The sequence below is a fragment of the Lampetra fluviatilis genome, chromosome 30 (assembly GCF_964198595.1).
Source record: "Lampetra fluviatilis chromosome 30, kcLamFluv1.1, whole genome shotgun sequence".
Lineage (NCBI taxonomy): Eukaryota > Metazoa > Chordata > Hyperoartia > Petromyzontiformes > Petromyzontidae > Lampetra > Lampetra fluviatilis.
The window spans coordinates 9,370,312-9,390,779 of record NC_136304.1 but is presented as its reverse complement, the minus strand read 5'-3'; the positions used below and the strand labels follow the sequence as shown (position 1 = coordinate 9,390,779).

Here is a 20,468-nt window from a genome sequence, read left to right as displayed (position 1 = left end):
TCCTTCAATATCACACCAATATATAAAGGATATTTTCACATTTTATATTTAGTGTAGGACCGAAGTAACTAAAACCTATTTCAAACTGAATAGAAAATGCACTGGGTATCACAAATGAAATACACATTTGTACGTATTAAGTGCGCCCTGCTTGACTAAGCCAAGCGGGGCGCTTCCGGGTGTTTCCTAGTGACCTGGGGGTCGATCTGAGAAGCCGCCGCTCGGTGGCAGCTGGTTTAACGGTGACCTTCGAACTCAACCTGATGTTTGGCGTCAAAATTAGTGCCTCGAGCAATCCATCAGCACGGACGAAGAGAGATGTGCGCGCGAGCAGCCATACGTGCGAAAACGGGCAAGCACTGGGACTACCCCCACCGCCAACCCACCCACCCCCCTCCCCTGTTCGCAGGACCGGGCTAGCCACCCGGGTTCCAATGCTGAACCCGATTCTCGTCCGATATTGGTAGCGGGAACGTTTGTAATGCGAGAGCGTGGAAGTATAAAAGATAATTCCGCCTGAAAATGCGGGGCGAAAACAATGGAGCACATGGTCGATCGTCGACTGCCCATCAAGGCCTTTGAATGACGCGGCACCATCGCGATTCAACAGCTGACAGCCAGCGCCGTTGAATGGCTAAATAACCCAAGCATCAATTTATAGCGAGTGTTTGCAATTCCAAAAATCAGTTGCTTATCTCTGAAGCACACCACACAAGAGAAGAATGGGCAGTGATGGGGAAGGTGGCTTCTAAAACCTAATGTCCCGAATTAATTGACTACTCAACATATTCGGAAGTAAAGTAACATAGTTCCGTATTTCAGGTTTTTAAAGTGATATAATTGAACTAGTTACTTGTACGTTTACGTTCTTGGAATTTGCGCGAATCATGTTGATTTAAATCCAGTCGGGTGGCACTGTGCGTGGAGTGCTTGATCACAATTGAAATGGTCCAAGTTTAATTCCTGGTCAGGGATCATCACTCCTGAGGTTGATAAAATGAGTGGCACCTTGTCGGGAGCTTGTAAGCGATTGAGGACGTGAGCGAGCGAGCGAGCTAATGGAAGAGTGAACAAGCTTGTGAGTGGGTGATTTGGTGAGTGAATTAACACGTGAATAATTAAGTCAGCAGGCGACAGAGGGAGCATGTAAATGAGCGAGTGAATGTGTTTGTGAGTGAAGTGAGGAAGCGAGTGAGCGAGCACTCATTTGTAGAATTAATGAGTGCAGGAGTGAATAAACGCGTGACCGAGCGAGTCAGAATCTGAATCTTTTTGTGTTTCGTATGTGAATGGCTTCGTCATTTTGGTCACCCAGGTAACTTTTGCAAATGCCACTCATCCTTGTCGCCCCTCGAGTTCCCGTCTGGTTATACAGAGCAAACTTGGGATCACAATCAGAATATTTATTTTGACTGCAGGAGGAATCTGATGAACTATAAAGCTCCTTTTCACAGATGTCCAGTAGGGGCAGGTCAGAAAGTTACAACAACAAACAATACAAAAGTATTAGAAAGGTAAGAAATTCACTAAAAATATACATCTATGTTTATTTTACCAGGTAAATGCAACTCAGCTATTAGCTTCGTTTTCAGCAGGGCGACCTGGCCATAAATGACAGTTCAACGAAGTGGCTTATCAAGCGGAAAACTTATAGCAGCCAAATAATCTCAAAGCATGTTTAGATTAATTAGTTAGATAGTGAGCGCTCAATAAAATTAGTGCGTGCGAGTCCGTGTGCGAGTGAGTGAGACAAGGAGTGATTCAATGCGCAAGTTGAGCAAGCGAGAGTGTAAGTGAATTGGCGAGTCGGTAAGCGTGTAGGGAGGTAGTAGCAAGCGAGCCAGGGGTACGGGTTGGTGAACGTCGCTCGTGAGTGATGCCGTTTGTGAGCACACCTTCCCGGGGAGACGCCTCCGCCCCTTCCGGATGCTCCGCGCCGCCACTCCCGGCAGGCGGCTCAATCGTGCGTGGAACCCTGAACGTGACGATGCACGCACACAAAGACAAAGGTCCCCCATATAGCCTTAACACCGTTGGGGCAAGTGCTGTTAGCGAGCACCTATGGAGGCCGGCACAGCACACGAGGGGGTGGGTGGCCAGCGCCACGCCGGGCCGCCTTTGTCTCCCCAGTGCTAGCGATGTTTACACCCCATACCAGGTACTCGTTTGAGGCCGAGTCGACCTAGGGGAGACGATTATTTGAGCGGGAATCAAACTCGGGTCGCCGGGTTCGGAGTGCAGTGCGCTAACCGCTACCCTCCCACTGCACACACACACACACGGACTGTTGCGGCAAGAGCTGTTAGCGAGCACCTACGACGGGGTGGGTGGCCACGACCACGCAAGGCCCGCTGTCTCCCCAATGCTGATGCTTGCACACTCACTTAAGGCTGAGTTGTACTAGGGGAGGCCCTGAACCGGTTCAGATATTGGTTACCAATGTAAAATGTGCAAGAGGGGGAATCGAACTCGCAGTGGCGGGTTCGCAGCAAAGTGCGCTAACCAGCACAATAATGCTCAACCCATACATGGACGCACACATACGGATGCATGGAATAATTACATTTTAATCTCATTTAATGATTGTTTTGTTACGCACCATGTAACATAGCTGTATGTATTATTTCGCACGTGGGTGGAGGCATGCCAGAACCAGGATTCAAACCCAGGTGTACAAGGCTCGCAGGGCGAGGGCGGTCCCCTTCCACTGCCCCCCCCTGCCCCCCCCATTAGCGCACAGCCCATGCCAGCGTAGAGGGCAGAGAGGAGACGGTGGTAGCGGAGGGCCTGGGGACGGAGCGGCGGAGCCTCCATGTGTTCCCCGACGGGGCTGGGATCACATCTGTAGTCGCTGGTTGAAGCCATCTGCCCCCTGTGCTGGTCTGCATAGCCGCAGGGTCCAGGGTGCGCCGCTGTGCATGCACGTGTGTGCTGGTGTGTGTGCACTCACTCGTGTACGACGATCACGATGATGATGACGACGATAACCATGCCGGTTACTCGCTATTTGAAAAATTAAAGCGTCTCTCCAATCAAAGGGGCAAGGGACAGAATTCGTCTCTGCTGGCGGTGCTGAGCCGGTGGTAGAAATTCCACATTCGTGTGGCGGGCAGTCAGGGGGCGGTTTAGTTTCATAGGACGACCACTTTTTACATGGTGGTAGTTAAATTATCGGCTCATACGTACTGGCTCAGAACTGTTAGTGAAGATGAGCACCACCCAATACCTGCGACAGCTCCCCGTGATGGTTATGACATCAGTAGATGATGTCTCATGCAGATGATAATACGAATTATGCTGCTGCCGATTTTAATCATGGCGATACAGATGTTGTTATTATCACACATTCAAGACCACCGACATGATGATCAGGATGATGGTGATGTCATCGCAATCACCATCGTCACCACCATCGTCGAGGGAAAGACGGGAGCCTTCACGCGGCCCACGACGAACGCCATCAACGCGGCGACCAAACATTGATCGCCGATCTCCTGATCACCCAGAGCAACGACACACCGTCATTGCCACTGCCACCGCCTACCTCTGTGTCCCGTGCGGGAGAGCAGGGGGAATCCGCCAGCGAGGAGGCTGTGTAGGACGGGGTCTCCTGCGTCGCGGTGCGCCGGCGGGGCGTGCAGCTCCCGCGGCCGCTGCCACCATGGCGGCACGGCCCCCACGCCGGGGCCCACCTCGCGGTCCGTCTCGCCGAACCAGTCGCTCTGCTCGTCGTCGGCTGACGGGGGCCGGGAGATGGGCGACGGCACAGGGTGGGCGGATGGGGCAGGTGGGAGAAGAGGGGGGGGAATGAGAATCGGCACACACACAAAGACAAATGTCACCCACGTAGCCTTGTAGAATGTTGCAGCAAGTGTTGTTAGCGATCATTTATGGAGGCCGGCATGGCGCACAAAAGGATTGGTGTGGCCAGCACCAGGCCCGGCTGCTTTTGTTTCCCCATTGGGCCCGTTTATACACGACACCCAAGTACTCACACAAGGCTGAAACGACCTAGTGGAGGCCAGAATCGGTTTAGAAAATCACTCCCGATAACCACTCGCCACTGCTGTTAGCCGTGGTCGGGAAGATAACTTGGGTTTCCCGGTTGCTAGTGCAGTGCATGAAGAGCACGCAGCCACCACGTGCCCACACACTCGCAGCTCTCACCTTGCCGGCCCTCGTCATTGGTGTAAAGCCCCGCGTCGCTGCTGCCCAAACTGCTCGTGTCGCTGGTGTGAGGAGGTGAAGGTTTGTGGGAACAGATGCAGAAGTGACACATAAGTTACCCGACATCATCACAAAAAGAATAACCTCCGTGCTCAATTTTCATGGGTCCGAGAGGCGCTCGTGGGTTATAACACCGTGGGATTACGAGATATGCCGACGGCTTGGGAAGTCCTTCATCCACCAGTAGATTAAGTATGGTTAAAGATGAACTTGTACTTTTACAAGTGTTCATGCACATGCGTATCCGTGTGTCCTGTCCGTTTGGCTTCACATTTTGGTTTGATATATAGAGTTTTTTCTTATCTAAATCTGATATCTATGTAGTAACAGAAGACAAACACATTCCTGCAGAGGGAGCTGGTAGGAACGTTGGGTTGCTCGGTCAATGGCCAGGGTCAACGGTGGCGTGGTATATTCCGCAAATATGCCCAACTGTGAGGGCGGGCACAAGCCGGCGTGAGTAGGTTAAACGTTGAGTTTTATAAGGGCACCACGGGGTGACCAGCCCCTCCCCACCCAGCCCCTCCCCACCCAGCCCCTCCCCACCCAGCCCCTCCCCACCCTCCCCACCCAGCCCCTCCCCACCCTCCCCTCCCCACCCAGCCCCACCCTCCCCACACAGCCCCTCCCCACCCTCCCCTCCCCACCCAGCCCCTCCCCACCCTCCCCTCCCCACCCAGCCCCTCCCTCCCCACCCAGCCCCTCCCTGCACGACAGACACAATAATCCCCTGTGGGCTGGTGTAACCAGGAGGTTCCTACCAGTATGAGATAAGGCAAATACTGCACGATTATTCAGATGAGACAGAAGGGAGTTATTAAGAAATTTACACATTTAACAGCGACAAGAGAAATATGCACCGAATTAAAATCTTTATGAACAGCGTTCACCTTATCGCACTGTAATCTGCGACTACATATCTGCCATCACACATCTCTGTCTCACCTGCACCTATTTGCTCCAAATTCACTTAATCTCCAGTCTCTGCCTTTCATTATGAAAATCGACATTCCAATGTGCCCAGGAGTTAAAGTTTTCAATCGGTGTACATTACTTGCTACGGCACATGGATCAGAAACATTAACACTGAAAAATGAAACGGGACTCAAAAGTGTGCAAAGTGTGGAAATATATAACGACTGACAATACATAAAGAGGTAATCACGGACCACAAAACAAACACGCGCGTGTGAGATATATCATTTGGATGATTAACGCTTTCCCATTCCTAAACGAATGCAATTTGCAGGGTGAGTCCCGTTCACTACTGAATCTCGGAACGCGCGAGCGGTTGAGCGTTAATTTTATTTAGAGGCATAGCGCCGTTGTTTTTAAAGATATTGTCCTCACCGCAGAGAAAGGGAGTGACAGGACTGCACTCTATGATAGCGGGTGCCAAACTGTGCCACACGCCTTCCCATACGGCCTTGTGGGAGCATTGGTATCGATAAAATTAGCGGGCTTTATTTTTCTCCCGATTACATTTGATGACGAACACGTAAATTTCACCTGATGATGATAGCTTGTGTTGCAATCGAAACGTCGTGAGAAATGTATTGTTTTATTTTCATTATTTTATTATTTCCGTTCTATGTGACTTTACCGAAAGAACCAGGAATATGACGTACACGTACTTCATCGGAACGGAAATCGGAAGAAAAACTGATGACGTGCCGTACGTCATCGGAATGAGAAAGGATTAAGTAAAGTGGACTTGGGCAGATCACACTCATGGAAAGAAAGGTCGGTGACATAGCCTAGTGGTAGCGCGTTCGCCACTTGTTACAGAGGTTTAGTCTAGATTTGAAGTTTTCGTGACTGCAGGGATCCATACTCTTTGGTTCTTTCGGTAAAGTTACATAGGTAGAAAATAAATAAAATCACGACGTTTCGGGTGCAACACAAGCGTCCGTCATCAGGTGGGACAACCACAGCATTTGTTTCTTGCTGTGGTTGTCCCACCTGATGATGGATGCTTGTGTTGCGCCCGAAACGTCGTAATTAAATTTATTATATTTTATACCTACGTGATTTTACCGAAAAAAACAAAGAGTACAGACGTTTATTGTTTGAATCTAGTGGCAGCCCTGGTTATTACGGAGGTGTTTTAATAACCATGAAAAACAAAATCTTCTCCGTCTGCCCTACAGTGAAAGCTAAAGATTCTGTGACATCATTCAAAGAGAAGACCATCGTGTGCTCGCGTCATGGTACTAATTTACCAAACATTAAAAATTACTTGCAAATTTCTCAAACGGAAAATACATTGTAATCAACGTCGCTCCTACAAAAAAAAACTTGCCAGAACTCTCCTGCAAAAAAGAGTCATGATATTCCGTGAGGCTTTCCTGGGTAAACAAGTGTAGCAATAAAGATGACCGATAGATGTGGCAGGTGCCAGCATGGTAGGAAAGGAGGGGACACGTCAGAGAGGAGGTTCAGCAATGAGATCAAACTTGTGTGCAGGAGATCAAACTCGGACTGTTGCATTGTGGAGAATGGTGGTGCATGGCTGACGACAGTGAGAATGATGAAAGAGAGAGATGCCCCGACAAGGCAGAGGACATCCACCCCAAGGGCCCAGCACCAGCTGGCGTACCCGTCGCTCATGTTGTCATCCGAGTTCTTGTTGCCGTCGTCCTCCTCGCAGTCCATCCCGTCGCGCCCGCCGCTGGCGCCCACCGTTTCACGCATCGCTCCTCCCAGCTCGGCGTCCTCCCCCGTCTCCACGACGACGCCCTCGTCAGTTCCCTCGGCCCCCGCGCCGGGGGGCCCCCTGGCCCCCCACTCGACTCCCACTGCCCCTCTGCTGCTGCCGCCGCCGCCGCTGCCACCACCCCGTGCCAATCGCAGCTTCTTGTGGTGGCGCCACGCCGCCATGCCTGTACCAACAACAAACTCACCTCGTCATTCATCAGAATCATCAGCCATTGGCTATCCGCTGCTGGATAGACAATGGCTAAAGGACTCCCGTCCATCTCACGCCGTCATCATAAAATTACAACACAGTTCGGGTTTATATAGCGTCTACAGACTACTCGCAGAGTGCCACTACACTTTGCAGGATACGACTCAATTGCTACAACTCCGCTCACGCTGTTTAAGCTGCAGTGTTTGACACATTAAGCCTCCTCGCACCGCGTCGCATGCAATGCCTGAGCGAACGCAGCGCAGGACTCGGCTCATCACAAGATGAGAGAAGATGTGCGCAGATGATCCCCACCTACCCCGAGTGACGTGACCACATGTACGTGGAGCACAAGACGGCTTGCTTCGCACATTTTGTGTGAAATCATTAGTAACGCTGACTCGAAGAGTTCACAAATGACAGAGTAATCATTCACCTTTGATTTCAGCCACACTCAAATGTTTGATGCACCTCGAGTTAATGAGACAAAACGATAAACATGCTGAAAACGAGACAAAGAGAAGAGATCCTTGAACCGAATGGCCATGGGACACTTCATAGAATCACTGGGTTGGAGAGTAACCTGTCACATACCCAATATTGAGGAATGCCTCGTCAGATTCAAAGCCATTTTCACTTACTAACTCCACTCAAAGGCCGAGCTCCGGCAAAAAAAAACCAGGAATCGAAGATCCATTCATTTCCATTGGATTGGCTGGCAGCCACTTTAGCGGCACTGGGCGGCCGAGACCCGCGACGTTTACCCACGGAGCGTACCTAGGAGCAGGCCGGGTCCCATGTAGCCCCTGCCGGCCGATGCCACGGGGGGGCAGAAGGGTGGGTGCGAGCAGAGGGGGGGCTCGCTGGCCGTTGCCGTGGCAATGCCTCCCCGCGTGGTGGGGGTGGAGACGGCGGGGGGGTCGACGGCCATGCGCTTGACCTTGCGGCGCCGGCGGGTGGTGCGTCCTGGGCCGCTCTCCGGGAACGAGTCCGACTCGTGCCTGCATCGGTGACCGAAGGTGCAACACGAGCGCCTTGAGCATGTGGGCGGTGTCCATGTGTGTGGGCAGTGTCCGTGTGTGCGAGTTTGCTGTGTGTGTGTCTGTAAGAGTCTGCTGTGTGCGAGTCTGCTGTGTGTGCGCTTCTATGGAGGAGGCTCGTGAAGGTCATTTGGAAGCAGTCGCCCTCCAACAACAACGAAGGGCAGAGGAGCGACGCTCACAACAATGAGCGGAGTGCCGGGTGGCTAAAAGGCAGAAAGTTGGCACAGCATGGGGCACAGTTGGGTGCATCTGCCAGTCATCTCAGTCAATCAACCCATGGCACCTGGGTCTGTCATGTGATCTCATATCAGCGGAGCCTTCGACACGTCACGTGGCCTCAAAGCGCACCTGGCCTGACACAGGTGTCGTGGTGACGTCACCGTCACTTAGTGGTGAATGGTGGGTATTTGTATTGGCGTGTGCAAGTCTGCGTGTGAGAGGCGATGACTGGACGTGTGAGGAGGTGCGTTGCATTGCTCTACAAGAGAACGTCGCATGACGCCGACAACACAATCGGGATTTTACTTGAGGGGGGGGAAAAATAATTTTCTTTCCAAAAAGCATCGGCAGTGCTAACAACGCGAGCGACTCGCCCACGATCGTTACCACCACCATTATCATCACCGCCGCTCTCGTTGCCGTTTACCAGGAGTGGCGCGCGGGCACCAGCGTTGGCGACACCAGCACGGGGGACATGGCTGCGACGACGGTCACGGTGTTCCCTGGCGGCGCGCTCGTCGGCGGGCCGAGCGGGGCGGCCACGGCGCCGCACGGGCGCAGCGCTACGGCGTTGAGCGACGACGACGATGAGGCAGACGCCAGGCGCAGGCGGCGTGCGCACAGAGCCTCGTCCGAGTCGCTGTTCCCCGCCGTCGCGGCGGGCCCAGGCCCTGCGTGGCGAGAGCGGTACGGTCAAGGCAGCAGGGGCGGCGGCGGCGGCCATGACGGTCGCGGCGGTAGCAACGGTGACAATGCAAAAGAATGAAAGGTGAAACGCTCACCCCCACAGGCAGCCGCGATGTTGATGGCTGCACCGGTGCCCACGACAGCGACGTTAGAGCTACCGCTTTTACCCAACATCCCCTCCTCCTGGCTCGACTCGGAGCCCTCGCTCAGATACCCGCGTGCCGCCGTCGCCGACGCGGGTGGGCGCGCGAGCAGCGCCGGCGCCAGGTTCAGGGCGTGCTCCCCGCGCCGCTTGCGTCCCCGCCGCTTGCGCGCCTGCCGCCGAAGCTGCCGGGGGCTCAGGGCTCCGCCGGACGGTGGGGGCGGCAGAGGAGGCGGCGGCGGTGCCGGCGCCGGAGGGGGTAGACGACCCCACTCGATGGCAACGGCCCTCTCCTCGTCGTCCTCCTCGTCGTCCTCCTCCTGCTCTGGATCCTGCTCCTCCTCCGCCGCTGCCGCTGCTCGTGCCTTGTTCTGCGCCGACGTCTCCTCCAGAGCCGACGCTAGGTCGTGCACGAGCTCGTCCATGGCGCCGGCGGTGTTTTGGAGTATGACGTGTGACGGGTAATAGCGGTCCCTCTTATCGGACTACTTCAGGTAATCCTCTATTATTGTTATTCTGTGATCAGGTTAAGGGGTGAACGTCAAGTAATGAGTAATAAGATACTGATGCCTTTTTAAAAGTAACCCTGCCTGTCAGTGTCAACACTCGTGCTACTACACAAAGGTGCTTAATGCTTGGCTACTTTGCTTTTATTCAAAATATTCTTGCATTTTGCTCTTATGATACCGGGAAAATTCTATGACATTGCAATGTGCGTCAAACGCAATGTAAGAAAAATCAGTAAGAACACGTACGTGCAAATTTGGAATGAAATTCGACACCGCTGCATCGCTACGCACATAGAAAGAGGGCATGCATTCCACGTTTGCTCGTTGAATACTCAACTACGCACAAGGGTGGGCACAACGCACGCGTGCTTGGCGCTACATTCCCATGTTAAACGTATATACAACGGGTGAACGTTTATACGTTAAAACGCACCTATTTAAGGAGCCTATTTTAAATGCAAGGTTTTATTGGATTGAAAAAATAACCCTACCAATTGGCAAATACTGTTATAAAGTTTGCAGCATAAACAAACTACTTAATTTTGTTCGTGGCAAATACTGTGAAATGTAATGCTTCCTGCGAGTAAGCTTGAATTCCTCTATACTGGTTGTGGGGAAACTACACGTGCATGTGAGACGGACTTTAACCTACAACAACACTGGCTTGTAACAACTGTTTACGGTTTAAAGCTGACTTAAGGTGACATATGAGCTGGATCTCATATCTGTGGCTCCCGCGAGGAAGTCTTTGGGCGTTCAATCGACTTGTTCGTTAATCTGAATGCAGAAAACCCTGTTACAAACACACACAAAGTTGTATTAGAACGTGCTCGTTTGCAACATACGCTTCGGCGTACACTTTAAAATCAAGCCACGCAGGGAACCCTAAAAATGCGAAGAATAACCTAAAATCCCTGCGCCTACTCCGTAGCTGTCACCCTGTACTGTTTACCCAATACGGGCACAATTATATTGTTTTGTCTTTGTGTTTCTCCCTTGTGATATGACTTTGTAGGATAAACGTTGAGATTTAAAAGGGCACGGGGTGACCAATGAGGTCTGACAGGTAAATAGCGGTGTTGGTGGTGATGGTGGTTTCATACCTGTGAACCCAAACAGTTTACTCTGTATTCTGGTACAGAGGAATTTGAGTTTTCAGCTCCATACGGCGCAGAAACGTTTCAATATGGGCAAATAATACCAATTTGTCTATTTGTGTTTTTCTCTTGTGATGGGACTTTATAGGATGAACGTTGAGATTTATAAGGGCACGGGTAACCAATGAGGTGTGAATGGTCTGTGATAACGTAGGTACTGGTAAGGGCTTGAGAGGTATGCAACTCGATGGTATAATAGGTCTTGCTTGACCAGGTCAACAAAACCACTTTCATAACCACGATAGTGATCATGCTCTCTTAACTATCCAATCAAGTGCATTCACCCATACTCTTTGGTTCTTTCGGTAAAGTCACGTAGGTAGAAAAATAAAATAAATCACGACGTTTCGGGCGCAACACAAGCGTCCATCATCAGGTGGGAAAGCGTGGTCTGTTGCTGGGGTAGACTTTTAAAAGGCTTTTAATTAGTTTGTTATAAGATAGGCACTTTTAAAAGGCTTTTAATTAGATTCCTGCAGTCACGAAAGCTTTAAATCCAGATTGCATTCAACCACTCAAAAACCACACTGTTTTGAGCCCTCACAAACCAGTTTTAACCGCGCTCTGAGCATCTAATCACACTCGAAAACCACTCGCATAACCATCGTTTTAATGACACTTGCAAAGCTCCAAGCAGCCTTATTCACACGTTCAACCGCTTTAAACCACACTCTCCTCACCCAGTCTTAACCACACTCTCGTGATCATAACATTATCAACCGCAGTGAGCAACAACAATCTCACGGCGCTTGTGCCAGGCTAGGTGCACCTTCAATAACACACAAAGATCCCCCGTGTAGCCTTAACAGACTGTTAGTGAGCACCTATGAAGGCGCACGCACGAGGGGGTGGGTGGCCAGCACCACGCCCGGCCGCCTTTGTCTCCCCAGTGGCGATGTTTACCCACCGCACCAGGTACTCATTCGAGGCCGAGCCGACGTTTGTGCCACACAAACCGTGTGACTGACACACACACACCGTGTGACACACCGTGTGACACACCGTTTGACACACCGTGTGACACACACACAGTGTGACTGACACACCGTGTGACTGACACACCGTGTGAATGACACCCACAGTGTGACTGACACACACACACCGTGACACACACACACACAGTGTGACACACACACACACAGCGTGTGACTGACACACACAGCGTGTGACTGACACACACACCGTGTGACTGACACACACACCGTGTGACTGACACACACACTGACACACAGTGTGTGACTGACACACACCGTGACACACACACCGTGTGGCACAAAATACGAACGCACACTCCATCATCAACAATCATCGGGCAGGCATCGCGCCTTCACGTCGCACGCGAGTCATTAGTGTCGCAGCAGCAGCAGCATTATAATCCCCAGTTCGTCACCAACAAACAAATCGCCTGATGTAGCCATGACCACGTTACATTAACGGGGGAGGTGTTGGCGGTGATGTTGTTGTTGTTGGTGTCTCTCTCGATCTCCAACACGAATCGTCGTCAGGCCGCGCTCGCGTCAACAACGCGACGCCTTCTTCCGTTACTGGCGTCGTTCTTGCGAACGCGATCGGCAACGCAATCAAGCGTTGCCTGTGTCACAACAACGACAACAACAAGGTGAAGCGCCGCCGCTGCGTCTCTCCCCCCTTACCGCCTCTCCGCTTCGTGCTCCGCTTGACGCTTCACGGAGGGGGGGGGGTCCCTGAGAGGCAACGTGAGGCCGGGGCCGGCGCCATCTTGGGTAAGGAGAGACAGAAACATGTCGGCGGCCATCTTGGTAAGGGTGTGGGCGGGGTGACGTCACTGGCGGGCGACGTGAGAGCCCCCCCCCCTTTGCACACGTGGTCATGTAAACAAGTTCGGCTCAGCACGCAGCAGCAGCAGCAGCTGTAGGAGCAGCAGCAAGTTCAAGATCATTTATTAGGTGTAGCCCTGTGAGCCATTCGGCTCTTGAATCGGGTGCAACAAACAAAAAACATGAACAAGAAAACATCTTAAAGTGACTAAGTGCAAACAGAAAATCCAAGAAAAAAACAGCAAAATATTGCAGAAAAAGCACCGTACATCAACACTGCAAAAATCCCAGTGGGATGCAAGTCAAACAACAACCACAAGACAACTTAGATTAAGGCCATCAGTCTAACTCTGTACTACAACAAACAAACATGGCCAAACCAAAAAACTTAGAAAATCACCAAAATAAAGCCATAAAAGCAATGAAACAGTGATCATATGAACTGTGACCGAATTTTCACAATAAACGACGCAACACAACATGTACTACCAAACTCTGCAGCCATAGCTGGCTGCATGAGTCACTCCACAACAGTAGGAGCATCAGTCGGGAGTATCAACATTTTTCAATGCAAGAGGCTTTCGTAACCACTGTTACCCATAACCCAAAGCCTTCACAACCCCACACGGTGTATTCGCTCGTATTAACTACAATAGGGGTAGGAAATGTTTGTTTTAAAGTGCGGCTTGTCACGCAGCAGCAGCTGTAGGAGCAGCGACCACTTACCCATAACCCATAGCCGTCACACCCCCACACGGTTTATTAGCCAGTATTCTTCTTGTACAGGGAAATGGAGTTTTCAGGGCAGTACGGCGTACAGCCGTTTCAATAGGGGCACGGACATTTTTTTTTGTGTCTGTGTTTCTCCCCTGTGAATGGAACTTTGTCGGGTGAACGTTGAGATTTGTAAGGGCACGGCGTGACCAATCAGGGCTGAAATGGTCTGTAAAAATTAACCCGTAAAAACAAAGTTTTTCACTATAAATCCTTTATATGCGTGGCATCGGTTTTATTTTATTATTCATTTCTGTTTTTCTTGAGTAAGAGTTTCATTTTTATCACATTGGTATTTTAAATTAAATATGACATTTTTTGTTTCCTAAAAGGTGGAAAATTTTGGAAAAAAATTTTCACGAAAATAAATTGTCACGCACAACGAGTCTGTGTGCAAAATGTCAGCTCGATTGGATCACGGGAAGTGGGTTAAAAAACGACCGAAAGATTTGCACGGTCGTAAGCGCGCAAGCAAGCAACCAAGTGCACTTAATACAGTATAACGTATTTAAAAAGGTAAGGGGTGGACAGGTATAATAATAGAGGGGGAAGGGTTTGCGGTGAGAATCGCGTAAATAGAAGTCGTGAAACTCGCCACCACCCAGACAGCCAAACACTCGGCGTGTTGGAGAGTAAACCCACTATGGGCCGTCCATAAATGACGTCATGCGATTTTGGACGATTTTTGACCCCCCCCCCCCTCGTCACACGGCGTCACAAAAAACAGACCCCCCCCCCTCAAATATGACGTCACAAAGCTCTACCCCCCCCCCCCCCAAATCATATTTCCATTTTGAATATAAAACATGCTTCAAATCGCTTTAAACTATTGTCATTGTAACGCGTATATAATGTGGCGCTGCACTGACGTTGTAGGAGTGTTATAACAATTAGTGTTATAACAATTCTATATTTAAAGTTGCGCATTTGATGTGACGTCACATTTATCAAACCCCCCTCGTCACACACGTCTGACCCCCCCCCCCCCCGAAAAAACCTAAGAGTATGACCCCCCCCCCAGGTGCGTGACGTCATTTATGGACGGCCCCTACGACGTTTAAAATTCGAGTAACGCGACGTTTCGCAATGACAACAACCAACATCATCAGGCGACAGATTTGTGGAGAAATCCTCCTCCTGCTTCGTTCTTGAATAGATGGGATGAATGTGATTACGTTCTATTTAGGATCGAGCGCCCTTCCCAGGCCACTTCACAACGCCAGCCGACGACGGTGCACAATGGGGCAAAAGGGGAGCAACGGGTGGGGTGGAGCGGTTGTCAGGGAGGTGATGGAAGGGAGGCTGAGCTGTCAACCCCTTATCAGTGCCCTGCCTCATTACAGACCAATTCAGACCTGATTGGTCACCCCGTGCCCCTTATACATCTCAATGTTCATCCTACAAAGTCCCATCACAAGGGAGAAACACAAATACAATTGGCCGCATTGAAACGGCTGTACGCCGTATGGACCTGATAACTGAAATTCCCCTGTACCAGAATACAGAGTAAACTGTATAGGTTGACAGGTATGAAACCACCATCATCACCAATAACAACAACCGCCATTCGCCACGAAGTGGCGGTGACATCACCACGACGCTTGTGTCAGGCCATGTGCACCTTGAGGCCACGTGAAGTGTCGAACGCCCGCTGGCAGGAGGTCACGGGGCAGACCCAGGTGACATGGGTCGACTGACTGAGATGACTGAGATGACTAGCTGATGCACCACCTGTGCCCCCTACTGTGTCATCACCAACACCACCATCATCACCAACACCACCATCATCACCAACACCACCATCATCACCAACACCACCATCATCACCAACACCACCATCATCACCAACACCACCTTATACCGATAAACCCCTTAATCAGTGCCGACCTTATCACAAACCAATTCAGAGCTTATTGGTCACCCTGTGCCCTTTTAAATCTCAACGTTCATCCCACAAAGTCACATCACAAGGAAGAAACACAAACAAAAAGACAAAAAATTGTGCCCGTATTGAAACGCCTGTACGGCCGTATGGACATGAAAACTCAATTTCCCCGTACAGTAAAATCTTGGATTGCGAGTAACTTGGTCTGCGAGTGTTTTGCAAAACGAGCAATTTTTTAAAATAAATATTAATTTGATAAACGAGCGAGGTCTTGCAATACGAGCAGTACGTGTGTACGCTTTGTCTGGCGAGCGTCACGTGATCACAACTGATATACGAGTGCTTTAATATACGAGTGCTTTGGATTACAAACACGTTTCCGGAACGAATTATGCTCGCAATCCAAGGTTTTACTGTACAACAATATGGAGCAAACCGCGTGGCTTGACAGCTCTGGGATGGAGAGGCAAGGCCTGAAGCTGCTGCTGCTGCTGCCGCAGGAGTAGGCAAGGAGGAGCAGGGTGGAGTGTGACGGTGTCAATGAGGGTGACAGATCAGTTCATTTCAGTTTCATTTATTTGGTGTAGCCCCGTGAGCCATTCGGCTCTTGAATCGGGTGCAACCGCAACAAACAAAAACATGACAAGAAACATCTTAAAGTGACTACACGCAACAACAAAATCCAGGAAAAAATCAGGAAGTCTACCAGAAAAAGCACCGTATATCAATGCTGTGTGCAAAAATCCCAGTGGGATGCAAGTCAAACAATAACAACCATAAGACAATTTAGATTAAAGTGATCAGTCTAACTCTGTACAAAACAAATATGGATAAACCAAAACGTTTTCGAAATCACCAAAATAAAGCTATAAAAACAATGTAACAACAGTGATCATATGAACTGTGATTCAAATTTAACAATAAACGATCTACATAACATGTACCACCAAACTTTGCAGCCATAGCTGGCAGCATGAGTCACTCCACAACAGCAGGAGCATCAGTAGCAGTATCAAGATGAGTGCAACGTGGATGAGAGGTGGTTCGATGTTTTACTGGTAGGTGCCTCCTGGTTACACCAGCCCACAGGGGATTATTGTGTCCGTCGTGCAGGGAGGGGCTGGGTTTGGGAGGGGCTGGGTGGGGAGGGGAGGGTGGGGAGGGGCTGGGTGGGGAGGGTGGGGCTGGGTAGGGGGTGGGAGGGGTGGGGCTGGGTGGGGAGGGGCTGGTCACCCGTGGGGCCCTTGTAAAACTCAACGCACGACCCTCCTGTATACTTAGCGAGGAATTAACATCTTTCCACCGCGGCACCTGACTTAGGGTGAATTGCCCCATTAACCAGGGAGTTCAAGTTCCAAGTTTATATTTATTGACGAGCTTAGCATTTTCATAATAAAGGTTTTTGGGTTAGATCGCGTTTGGGGCCGTCCATAAATGACGTCACGCACCTAGGGGGGGGGGGGTTCAGACATTTGTGACGATGTGTGACGAGGGGGGGGGGGTTGAGAAATGTGATGTCACATCAAAATGCGCAACTTTAAAGAAATATAGACAAAACGTTCTACTTAATTAAATAGACTTTTTAATAAATGTTTTCTCCTACAACATTAGAGTGCAGCGGTACATTAAATACGCACTACAATGACAATAGTTTACTCTTTGGTTTTTTCGGTAAAGTCACGTAGGTGAAAACTAAATAAAATAAAAAGTAAAATAAATCACGGCAAAACAAGCATCCGTCATCAGGTGTAACCGCTCCAGCAAAATTACTGTAGCGTATGAACTTCAAATCTAGAATGACAATAGTTTAAAGGGATTTGAAGCATGTTTTATTTGAGGGGGGGGGCAGAGCTTTGTGACGTCATATTTGAGGGGAGGTCTGACTTTCTGTGACGCCGTGTGACGAGGGGGAGAGGGCTCAAAAATCGTCCAAAATCGCGTGACGTCATTTATGGACGGCCCCTTATTTTAAATGTGTCGCAACCCTCCACGTTGACAAAAGACAAATAGTTCACTACTTTAGCCCACCGGTGTGTTGAAGAGTGAATCCACAACATTTACAATTTGAGAATGACGTTTCGCTGGTAATAACATCCGGCATCATCGGGCAATTTGCCAGATTAGTGAAGCCCTCCACCTGCTCCCGATCTTCATTCAACCCAATCAGGTGCAGAGATCAGAGGCGGAGAGGGGGGTATTGTAATTATATAATAGATTAGTAATCAGTTAATTGTTATGATTAGTAATCGGTTGCAGATTAGTAATTATTTGTAATGTGTATTATTTCATAACTGAACCCAATCACTCTACCCAGTGATTGGGTTCAGCAAATTTCCCGATGATGCTGGATGTAATTACCAGCGAAACGTCGTACTCAAAAATGTTTAAATGTTGTGGATTCACTCTTCAACACACCGGTGGGCTAACGTAGTGAACTATTTTGTCTTTTGTCAACGTGACACATTTTTTACTGATTGGCCAGGTCGGGTGGTGGAGGGTTACGACACATTTATAAATAACGCGATATAACCCAAAAACCTTTATTATTAAAAATATTGGTCACGAAAGCCTACGTGTTAAACTGCTTACCCCTTTCTCTATTTGCACTCCTATCGTTATTTTTTGTTTGCTGTTGTAACTCGCTGACCCCCCCCCACCCCTACTTGGACATCTGTGAACAAGATCTTCATATCTCATCGAATTCCTCCTGCACTCTAAATAAACACATTGTCTTGCGGAGGGAGCTGGTAGGAACGTTGGGTTGCTCGGTCAATGGCCAGGGTCAACGGTGGCGTGGTGTATTCCGCAAATATGCCCGACTGTGAGGGCGGGCACAGCCGGCGTGAGTAGGTTAAACGTTGAGTTTTATAAGGGCACCACGGGGTGACCAGCCCCTCCCCTCCCCACCCAGCCCCACCCCTCCCACCCCCCACCCAGCCCCACCCTCCCCACCCAGCCCCTCACCACCCTCCCCTCCCCACCCAGCCCCTCCCTCCCCACCCAGCCCCTCCCTGCACGACGGACGGACACAATAATCCCCTGTGGGCTGGTGTAACCAGGAGGTTCCTACCAGAGTAATATTCTGACTGTGATCCCAAGTTTGCTCTGTGTAAGCAGGCGGGAACTCGAGAGGCGACAAGGATGAGTGTCATTTGCAAAAGTTACCCGGGCGACCAAAATGACGAAGCCATTCGCATACGAAACACAAAATGCACAGCAATGAGGCAAATAGAAATCGGAGCAAAAGTAGCCAAACGTAAATCATCGGGAAAAAATGCGCGTTACAGACATATAAATTCTAGTCGTGCACAAACTACATTTTTAGTTACAAAAATTGGCTTGAAATACTTTCACCAATAAAACATTCTAATATTGAGTTACAGCAACATCTAAGTAGGGTGATTATGTTATTGCACTCGTGTGTAAACAGACAAGGGTTGTGTGGGAGAACAAACTCAACGACCCTATTGAGCAGCAGTAAGAAAGAAAGACCTCTGGGCAGGAAGGCGATTGTGTTAGCATGATTAGTCTAGCAGGCTGCGTGCCACTTACGATTAGTATACGTATTTTTTTACCTTGGTCAAAGGTTGTGAATATGTAAAAATCCAATAACACGGGTCCCTGATTTTGGTCAGAATGAGGCCTCAGCTGTACATTGTATGACAAAAATTGTTCAAGTAAATGCTGACTGACATGTTCCTTACAAATACGGATTACTGCTCTTTGTTACTGGTCATTTTGCCTTCTGGCCTGTGCTCGGCATCGGTGATTTTTTAAAAAAATGCTGTCTCAAGACACCAACATCAATGCTGGGTTTGCCATTTGTCAGGACAGTGAAGGAAAAAGTATTGAGATGCCATCCATCAATTGGGAACACATCAATTCCTGTAGGTTCGCCCCAAAACCCCAGGAATCAGAGGTAGACTTATGAATCATGTCTTAATGACACTACATGTACAACCATTTATATATTGCAATGGTGTCTGTCTTTTCTTTGGTAAATCTGTTTAAATCTATATTGTTGTGGTTCGGGAACATGATTAGCGATTGGAGTTCAAATCCTAATTCTGCATTGACTTCACCCATCACATCTCTGTGCTTGATGAAGTAGGTGCCAGTCATATCGGCATTTGTAATTTCCAGCCACTGGCTCATGGCTACCAATGGAAATGACAGTCATTCCTTGCTTGGTTAGATAGGAAAATTAGATACTTTTTCACTTGGATTATTTTTGCATGCATGTATGTTGAACTTATTTCGCACCGTACGAATCCAACCGTCCTAATCGGAGGTGCACCCAGATTCAGATCTGTAAACTCGAAAGGTCCTATCATTTACCTCCCCGCTCCTGACTCCAGCTCTCTCGCCCGCTCCGAAGGCAACCCCCCACCGAGCCATCACCCAGAGACACGGCGGTGAGTAGAGCAGAGCTCCCAAAAGACTCGCCGTTCCCGCCTGCCTCCCTCCCTCCCTCTCAATTCTTCTTCCTCCTCCACACCAAGTCCCACAGCAGCAACCAGTCACCTCTTCACGCACCCCCCCCCCCCCCAATTCGACTCGCAAGCACGCGCGCAATTCAATTAGTCCAACGGGTGGCGATTGAGTTAGCGAGAGAGACCCATGGCTCTCCCGTGGGACTCCCAGAAGCTCACCGTCCCATCGCTCACGGCGCATTATCCTGCCTGGGGCCACCTCCTTCGCACAACAGCCCCACCAAGTTCCCCATTGCCCAGGCCGGCACGAAGCAGCGTGGTGACACTTGCAATCAGGGCGATGTGAAGCTAATGCAAGCTGACACCATAACGCGGAGAGAACATGCTGCACTCCTCAATACGCTGCACTTTATTTACTTATTTAGCTTTAATTTTTTTTAAACCGATGTCATTGGATTAGCACGTGGACCCACACCACGTTGCTGAGATTCCCCCCCCACTCTCGCCATCCAACCCCTCCACCCTCGTCCAACCTTTATTCGTCGGTAACTTTTTTCGCTTTGTTTTACGTAGTGATTGTGTAATTCACTTGATCAAGCATCACGGTTGGAAGATTGTATGGCTTTATGCTGGCCAGGGCAAAATTATTCACATCATCATCATCACCGTCGTTGCCGTCAACAAAGCG

General features: G+C 49.8%; 1 protein-coding gene across 4 annotated transcripts in view; it reads right to left on the bottom strand.

Moving 5' to 3' along the window:
• Positions 1–12,666, bottom strand: part of GPATCH2L (G-patch domain containing 2 like) — a 34,336-nt gene extending 21,670 nt beyond the window's left edge. For 3 of the 4 annotated variants that reach the window (XM_078870563.1, XM_078870566.1, XM_078870567.1), the window contains exons 1-8: positions 12,545–12,666; positions 9,180–10,528; positions 8,825–9,068; positions 7,913–8,136; positions 6,827–7,109; positions 4,168–4,229; positions 3,545–3,736; positions 1,896–1,975 (exon numbers count right to left, since the gene is read on the bottom strand). In XM_078870563.1, coding sequence (XP_078726689.1) covers positions 1,896–1,975; positions 3,545–3,736; positions 4,168–4,229; positions 6,827–7,109; positions 7,913–8,136; positions 8,825–9,068; positions 9,180–9,651 — 1,557 coding nt within the window. In that variant the 5' untranslated portion in view covers positions 9,652–10,528; positions 12,545–12,666. The other variant, XM_078870565.1, reaches the window with a different exon arrangement.
• Between the last annotated feature and the right edge of the window lie 7,802 nt (positions 12,667–20,468).